The sequence below is a fragment of the Seriola dumerili genome, unplaced genomic scaffold, assembly GCF_002260705.1.
Source record: "Seriola dumerili isolate Sdu_G_001 unplaced genomic scaffold, Sdu_1.0 BDQW01000349.1, whole genome shotgun sequence".
Taxonomy (NCBI): domain Eukaryota; kingdom Metazoa; phylum Chordata; class Actinopteri; order Carangiformes; family Carangidae; genus Seriola; species Seriola dumerili.
Genome location: NW_019174604.1, coordinates 940,657 through 950,125, shown reverse-complemented (window position 1 = coordinate 950,125; position 9,469 = coordinate 940,657). Strand labels below are relative to the sequence as shown.

The following is a 9,469-nucleotide window of genomic DNA, read 5'->3' as shown; positions in this document are numbered from 1 at the left end:
TCATAGAATAGTAAGGCATAAAAAGTCATAGTATAGTAAGTCATAAAAAGTCCTAAAAACGTCATACTATAGTAAGGCATAAAAATGTCATAGTATAGTCAGGCATAAAAAGTAAAAAAAAGTCATAGTATAGTAAGGCATAAAAAGTCATAGTATAGTAAGGCATAAAAAGTAATAGTATAGTAAGGCATAAAAAGTCATAAAAATGACATAGTATAGTAAGGCGTAAAAAGTCATGAAAACGTCATAGTATAGTAAGGCATAAAAAGTCAAAAAAACGTCGTATAGTAAGGCATAAGAAGTTAAAAAAATGTCATAATATATTAAGGCATAAAAAGTCATAGTATAGTAAGGTATAAAAAGTCATAAAAACAACATAGTATATTAAGGCATAAAAATTCATAAAAACGTCATAGTATAGTAAGGCATAAAAAGTCATAAAAACGACATTATAATAGGGCATAAAAAAGTCATAATATAGTAAGACATAAAAAGTCATAGTATAATAAGGTACAAAAAGTAAAAAAAAAGTCATAGTATAGTAAGGCATAAAAAGCAAAAAAAAGGTCATAGTATAGTAAGGCATAAAAAGTAAAAAAAAGTCATAATATAGTGAGGCATAAAAAGTCAAAAAAATTCATAGTATAGTAAGGCATGAAAAGTAAAAAAAACGTCATAGTATAGTAAGGCATATAAAGTCAAAAAAACGTCATAGTATAGTAAGGCATAAAAAGTTAAAAAAACGTCATAATATATTAAGGCATAAAAAGTCATAGTATAGTAAGGTATAAAAAGTCATAAAAACGTCATAATAAAGTAACGCATGAAAAGTCATCATATAGTAAGGTATAAAAAGTCATAGTATAGTAAGGTATAAAAAGTTAAAAAAATGTCATAGTATAGTGAGGTATAAAAATTGAAAAAAACGTCATAGTATAGTAAGGCATAAAAAGTCAAAGTATAGTAAAGCATAAAAAGTCAAAATAAAAGTCATAGCATAGTGAGGCATAAAAAGTAAAAAAAACGTCATAGTATAGTAAGGCATAAAAAGTTATAGTATAGTAAGGCAGGAAAAGTCATAAAAACATCATAGTATAGGAAGGCTTAAAAAGTCATAAAAACGTCATAGTATAGTAAGGCATAAAAAGTCATAGAATAGTAAGGCATAAAAAGTCAAAAAAACGTCATAGTATAGTAAGTCATAAAAAGAAAAAAAAACGTCATAGTATAGTAAGGCATAAAAAGTCAAAAAAACGTCATAGTATAGTAAGGAATAAAAAGTCATAGTATAGTAAGGTATAAAAAGTCATAAAAACGACATAGTATATTAAGGCGTAAAAAGTCATAAAAACGTCATAGTATAGTAAGGCATAAAAAGTCATAGAATAGTAAGGCATAAAAAGTCATAAAAACGAAATTATAATAAGGCATAAAAAAGTCATAATATAGTAAGACATAAAAAGTCATAGTATAATAAGGCATAAAAAGTCAAAAAAAGTCATAGTACAGTAAGACATAAAAAGTCATGGTATAGTAAGGCACAAAAAATCATAGTATAGTAAGGCACAAAAAGTTATAAAAATGTCATAGTATAGTAAGGCAAAAAACGTCATAGTATAGTAAGGCAACAAACATCATAGTAGAGTAAGGAAAAAAATGTCATAGTATAGTTAGGATTGAAAACTCAAAAAAACTTAATAGTAATATAAGATAAAAAACGTCATAGTATAGTAATACAAAAAACGCTATAATATATGAAGGCAAAAAAAGTAAAAAACATAATACTATAGTAAGGCAAAAAAACATGTCAAAAAATGTCGTAGTATAGTAATGCATAAAAACTTCATAGTATACTAATGCAAAAAAACATCATAGTATAGTAAGACAAAAAAGGTCCTAGTAGAGTAAGGTATTAAAAGTCAAAAAAACATAATACTATAGTAAGGAAAAAAAAAAACTTCATGCTTTAGTAAGATATAAAAAGCCATACACATCATAGTATAGTAAGGCAAAAATAGTCATAAAAACGTCATAGTATATTAATACAAAAAAGGTCATAGTATATTAAGGCAATAAATGTCATAGTACAGTAAGTCATAAAAAGCCATGAAAATGTCATAGTAAAATAAGACATAAAAAGCCATAAAAACGTAATAGTATTGTAAGACAAAAAAGGTCCCAGTATAGTAAAGCAAAAATCGTCATCGTACAATAAGGCATGTAAAGTCCACAAAACGTCATAATATAATAAAGCAAAAAAAGCCATAAAAATGTCACTGTATAAGGTGTAAAAAATGTCAGAAAAAACTCATAGTACAGTAAGGCGTCAGAAATTTCACAAAAATGTCATAGTATAGTAAGGCATCAAAAATGTCATAAAAACTTTATAGTATAGTAAGTTATTAAGTGTCATAAAAACATCATAGTATAGTAAGGTGTCAAAAACATAGTACATTAAGACTCTGAGCTAAAATAGCCTTTGTTAGCCTGGCTACTGTAGCCAATCTAATTGATGACAGAAATTCCTTTAAATGACATTAGAATTAAATGTGCTATCGCTGACCCTGCTCTCCACTAACATGGAAGAATTGCTAATTAGGAAAGACTAATTTTCCCATCACTGACTCATCGATCCAATGAAACACAAACACAAACAAATACTTTTGTATTTAAAAAAGGTTTTATTGAGGCTGTACAGGCTGTTAATGTTCCCTCTTTGGCTGATGCTCAGTACAGACAGACAGTACTTCATGTCACAGACCGAACATGATGCACATAAGATCAGTCAGCAGGGCTGCACAACACTGACCAACCATGTTTATTTCTTCTTACTGCCACTGCAGGACACATTCAAGACAATGTGAATTAACATGAAAGTTGTTTTTACATAAGGCACATGTCTGTTCCCCCAGTAATTTAATCAAGTAATTAAAAATTAACTTCAGTATTTACCACAGTCAGTGATGTGCTGCTGTTGTGCGGCCCTGCTGGACTGATCCTCCCTGATGGGTTTTCAGTTAACAATTAAAAAAACAAAACCTGAGCTGAGTTTCCCAAAGCCAACGTGACACTAACCTGCCGTTCACTTCACCTACAACCCACTGAGCCCAGTGATGTGTCTGTGGTGTAATCATCAGTATTTATACAGTATGTGAGGAGCTAAAAAATGTCACATGATAAATTGAGTTTCACAATACACTAATAAGACAGTTTTTACCTGTTTCACAAAGTGTTTGATAAAACAAAAATGGCAGCCCCCATGAGTGATCATTACAGAGCCCAGAAGTTTTCCCAAAGTTTCTTGTGCTCACTGGAAAATTTTCTGGTAGAAAGTTTTCTCATAGAAATGTCATCTGTTGCTAAATTTGGAGGCTGAAGTGAAAACATTTTCGCATCAGATAACGTTTCTGTGACGACTCTTCAGCAATAATGTCTTTATTTTTAAGTCTGAGGTGAAAATAAAAGTCAGAGTGATAAAGCTTTTAAATATTTGTATCAGTTTCAAAATCCAGTACCGGGACTCGAACTGCCATTATTGTTTATATAAAGAAAACCTCAAAAAACTGAAAGAATTTGACATTTGTTTTTAGCAGCAGGTAGAACAGTGTGGTAGCCTTGAAATATTAAAATGAAATCAAAATCAAATTATCTATGCAATTAAAAATGTTAAAATTAAAAAAACTTTTCCACAAAAAAAAAAGAAAATTGCATTTGAATTTGAATTATGCCCAGTTTTCTAATGTTTGAGAATTTTCCTTCAAAACAGTTTGATTAAATTGGTTGAAAGGATTTCATTTTAATATTGACAGTAATAAACCTCCGTATTTCACAATTATGAGAGTGTCTTTAAAACCAAACATTTGTTGTCTCAAGTCTTGAATGTAAAATGATGTTTACATGAGACGTTCAAACCGAAGCTGCAACCCAACAAACACCCACTTGGGCTCTAGACACAACCTGCACACACCTACACAGTTATCATCATTATCATTATCATCATCATCATCATCATCATCATCATCAGGTAGATCTCAGGCTAACATCAGCACCATTAAAAAAACCAAAAAACAATACCATCTGCATATCAGGTAAATATTTACAAGTTCATATAAAAAATACATTGCGTTTTAGCACAGACAACAGAATAAATCTTGTAAGTAATAAAATGTTTTTTTAGCCCTTATTAAACTCTGACGCTGTTCCAGGATCTGTCACTGGCTCATAGTGATGCAGAGTTCATTTCCACAATGCTGAACATACATGTCAGTAATGGGGAAGAAACAAAACTACTCTAATTTTATGATATATGATACTAAAATACAGAATAATTTAGGATTGGTAAAGTTTTATTTACCAATGAAAAACTTGAGTCAGCTTCATTTAACTGTTATTCACCTCATCACCAATTAAACAAGAAGAAAATGTGGTTTTATGTGTAATTTAAGTTGGTTATTTAAAAAAAGGATTTCTCAATCAGACAAACCTTCTGTCAGTAAAAGGTAGCACGTTCATGTAAAACAGGTATTCTTAGCCAACCACATCTGCACAGACTGCGTCAAAAGATTTGAAGACGTGTCAACAAACATGATGCTCATGAGACATTTGACATCACGTATGTGTTAAAATCACTGCAGTTCAGTTGAAACATCACCCGCGCCGAGGAGCTCCTGATTATTTCTAATTTAGGTAGAAAAGTATTTGCTAATGTGCACATAGAAAAACTTGATGAATGTGACTGAACCAACAGTGCCACCATGTGGCCAGAGTTAGAAATGTTTGACATTTTGGTTCATAACTCTTGAATCATGATCATCATCCTCGATTCCTAAAATGATTAATTTGTTGTTACAAACTGTTTTGTTGTAACTAATTGACAGTTCCTTGTAGGCGTAAACTCTTGTCTAAACTCTTGAACACTTTGTGCTGTTGCGGCCATATTTTGGTGACATTGAGGCCATAAGCGACACTACAGCAAAAGGATGAATTTGATTGGGTGTAACTCACTAATGATGAGTCAGACTAACTTGAAAATTTGCTACTCAAACAAGTTACTCATAGATATCCGCTGTCAGCCAATCAGTATGATTGTAATTTATCCATGTGAGTATTTAGAAGCAGATCTGGTTGTTCAGCCTCTGCTGATATACGTGCTGATACTGTATACATTATTGGATGTTGTCAGTATGTGATTAGTGTCCAGCTTCTTGCAAGATGACTTCTCATAAAAACAAAACCATTGACTTGTTTGGTGGGTGAAATTCAAGAACTCAGACCTAAACAATCATATATGGAGTTCTTGTTGAGTCAAGAAATCTCAGTGAGATTCTTCATGTTCAACTTTGCACAACGTATTGAAGAATTTAAGTTGTCTTTATCTGAAACAAAAATTTCATTTTCAGAAACCTTACGACATTACTGTATTTTCCGCACTATAAGGCGCACTTAAAAGCCTTTCATTTTCTCAAAAAACAACAGTGCGCCTTATAATTCGGAGCGCCTTATATATGGATTAATTCTGGTTGTTATGGCTACCGTAGTCAGGAGCGTCGCGGAGTAATACATGTGCTTCACCATAATATTACAGTGTGTGTGTATAAAGACCCCAAAATGGCACCTGTCAAGAGACACGCTTACGACGCGGACTTCAGACTCAAGGCTGTCAGTCACGCAGTAGAACAGACTGTGTTTTTTTTACGTGTTACAACTGAACAAGGTTGGGAGTTATTGTGAATACGCTCATTAACATTTGAACAATGTTGAGAGTTATTGTGAACGTGTTTAATAAAGTTTGACTGACTGACTTATCTGACTGTTTTGTTTCACTTAATGCGCCTTATAGTCCGGTGCGCTTTATATATGAAAAAAGTTGGAAAATAGACCATTCATTGACAGTGCGCCTTATAATCCAGTGCGCCCTATAGTGCGGAAAATACGGTATTAGAATTATATCTGATTGTTTCTCACACTTATCTTTCAGACCACATCTGTGAGAATTCAATAAGAGTTTTACATTAAAAACACAACCTGAAGTTCATCATTCAGTACCTTTTCAAATAATTATTATCTGGTGAAAGGGTTTTCAGTTACCTGCTGTCTTTCAAAAAATCCCTGTATTCTTTTTTTAGTCACTTATTTCTAATATTGGAATGAAACCAAATCTGAATTCAACAGTAACAGGAAGAAAGTTAATTATCTCACCTGAAGTGTGACGTCATAAATATAGTGAGGTCTGAACAGTTTTCAAAGGCCAACAAAACGTAAAACTCTCAACTCTAAAATGATTGTAGAAACGTTCAATTCAAGTAAGAAAAGTAGAAAACACCGAAATTCAGTTAAGTGTGTTTTGTCTTTTTTTTCCTCTCCCAGCGGTGGCAGTGTTATTGTCGCTCTGTAGACTCACAGGTTCCTCTCCACACATTGACCATCGGCGGCGTCCGGGCAGCGGCAGGTGAACCCGCCGAGCCGCGGCAAACACAGGTGAGAACAGCCACCGTTGTTGGAGCAGTAATTATAAGCTGATGGGAGAGACAAGGGAAGAAGGTTAGGAAATCTTTAATATCAAGGCTGCTGCTTTAGATTAAGTCAATCAGTTCCTCTGTGTGAGAGCTGCTCCAGCTCAGTCATTGAGTCTTTGTTCTATTCATGTTTTTTTTGTATTCCACCAACTTTTATGAGTCTACATAGGAGGTTAAATAAAAGTTAAATAAAAATATTAATAAATAATAATAATTATGTCTTAAAAACAAACAATCCCAATGTTTATACATCTCAAATATGCTAAGGACGATTCACGGCAACTGTTCTCCAAAGCAATTGATTCATTTTCAGAATAAAATGTGTTTTTCCTGCTTTGAGTTATGATGTTAACTGTTTTATCCTGCGATATTAAACATGCTAATTGTGGCTGCATGTAACAATTATTTTCTATGTTGATTGATTAATAATTTTTGTCAGAAAAAAGCCGATCTGTAAGAGACCAAAGTGATGTCTTCCTGTGATGTGCGTCTGCATCACTGAAGCCAATGAGGAGATACACATCTTGACGCATTGTCAACAATCCAGTACATTAAAGATACATACAAGCTACTACTAATGCAGTACAATATGATTCAGCCCTATTGTGATGCAGTGCGATTCGAGTGTAACTCTCATGTGATCACATGATTAATCACATGAAGGGATAGCCAATCAGAGGTATAGATTGACACCTAAATCTGCCATATTGTACACTCTTAAAAAAAATCCTTGCAGCTTTTTAGTGGTTTGCTATTCTGCAAGAACATAGAATATATGTATAATAATTTTAAAAAATGTAATTATTACAAGTTTGATAAATATGGGCCCAGAGCAGAGTTTTACGGTGGACCCATATTTCTTGGCTGAAGCGTAAGTTTCAGATAAAACTCTCCGAACAGCCAAGGAGTGAAAGAGCTTTTGCCCACATTAAATGTCTTTGTTAACAGAAGACCGCTGGTGATGCAGTGTAAAAAAAACTGATGACTAAACATACTGCCAAGTGTTAAATGCCTGGCTGAGAGAAGGGCATTTGTGTTTGTGGGTGTTTCCCCCCTCTTCTCTCTCTCTCTCTCTCTCTGGTTGTTGTGTTTTCGGTTTGTGAATTTGAGCTGATTTAGTACCTTCTTTTAAACAAGGTTTGTGGAGTGAGGTGGTGCACACAGGTAAGTCGGGGTACCCTTTACATTCCACTTACGTAGGAATTCTCTGTATATACACACTAGGTTTTAGGGTTGGTGCCACCTTTGTATTTACTTTTGGTTAACCTTTATTAGATAAGACTCAGGATTTTGGTTTAAGTTTTATTTTGAGTCTAGATAGGCCCAGTTTTGTTGTCCTTTTCAGTTTGTTTGGTACAACCCCCTCGCCCCATCCTCCTCCACCATTGCATTTTTGTTAATAGATTTCTGTTTATAATAAACCATTTTTCTTTACTTGACACATGGCTCCTTGATTCAGTTTTGGTTGTCGTTTCGTCTCCTTTTTCACCTTGCCACAAAAGGAGTCGTAACACAATTAAAATAGAAATGTTTAGTGTGGCTGCAGCTTCAGGAAGTGGAGAATCAGTTCATCACTGGTGGCTGAAACTCATCGACCCATTAGTGTAACAGAGAAAGCAGCAGGTGGACGCAGACAGTGAAGCTGTTTCTCATCGCTGCCTGCTGTATAGTTCAGGGCTCAGAGCCAGCTGTGACTCTCCCTATCCACAGCTGGTTTCACCACGGAGTTCCCACGCTTATATCCATCCACACGCTATACGAGTCTGGAATCAATTACTACGCTCAGCGAACACATCTGTACTCCCACTGCATTAAACTGCTCCGCTGATCCAAGACTCCACAGAGCTGTGAGCTTATAGAGTCCTGGTGTTAGAACAGACAGGAAAACATGGACAGCCTCAGTGTTCAAGGGCAAGCTCACCCAAATCACACACAAAGAATTACAATTTCCAAATCACGTGGTCTCTACAGTTTTCACTTTTAAATGTAAGACTTTTTAATATCGAATGGAGCTCAATTAAAACCTTTTTTTACCTCCACACAGATCGAAGACTGACGAAAATGAAACAATATCAATAATATTACATTACAATATCCGTCCCCTGTTCCAGCAAATTCAAGTGTGCACTTCCTGTTTCGGTGCGAGGAGTTCACCTTAGTTCAACTGTGAATGAGCGGATTTGCTCGTTTGGCAAATAGTGTTTGGAAGTGGAGAAGTTATTAATGTGGCATGCTTTATCTTTATTAATATTATTCATTTAATACATTATCCCATGACCAGCCTAGAAACTGTTGTTATACAGTCTGTGATTGTTCTGATCAATGTTTTAATTATGAGTTTAATTAACAAGTGGGTGTAAATTTTGTTCAACAGAAACGTATTGTGACTGAACATGAATTTTCTGATTTTTATATCACATTTCTGTTACTTCCCAGCTGTATGTACCCATAATCCTAGTTATATGATCAATCAGTTAACGTTTCCTGGATCTGGACTCATGTATGGGTCACTGAACAGGCCGTCACAGGTCCAGCTGTTTCCCCCTGCTTCAAGTCTTTATGCTAAGCTAGGCTAAGTGCTTTCTTTCCGATCTTCATCTCACTCACAGAGAGAAAAGAAATAAACATATCTTACAAAATGTAGAGCTATTCCTTTAAACTTTACCACATATGATTGTTTATCTCCTTCCTTATTTCCTTGATTCCTTTCCTTCATCATTTCCTGTTGTTTCACTGAACAGACCGAGGGGTTGACTGAAATGAGTTGTACCTTGTGGACACTGCGTGGGCGTCGTGGTGATGCCGTAGAGCCGAGAGCGTTTCTGTGGCAGAAACTCTTCTGTCTCTTTCTCTGAGTGACGGTCCACAGCGACCACCGCCTCCCTGTGAACAACCCCAAAGGTTAAATCATGTAAACATTTAACCGAGACCACACAGTGAAGTTTGAGCAACCT

The 9,469-nt window shown here is 34.6% G+C and overlaps 1 protein-coding gene across 1 annotated transcript in view; it reads right to left on the bottom strand.

Annotated features, from left to right (window-relative positions):
* Nucleotides 1–2,684: 2,684 nt before the first annotated feature.
* The window catches only part of LOC111232939 (nidogen-1-like), a 34,032-nt gene continuing 27,247 nt past the window's right edge, over nt 2,685–9,469 (bottom strand). Inside the window, exons 19-20 of the mRNA XM_022760647.1 lie at nt 9,286–9,398; nt 2,685–6,515 (exon numbers count right to left, since the gene is read on the bottom strand). Coding sequence (XP_022616368.1) covers nt 6,397–6,515; nt 9,286–9,398 — 232 coding nt within the window. The 3' untranslated portion in view covers nt 2,685–6,396. The remainder of the gene's footprint in view (nt 6,516–9,285; nt 9,399–9,469) is intronic.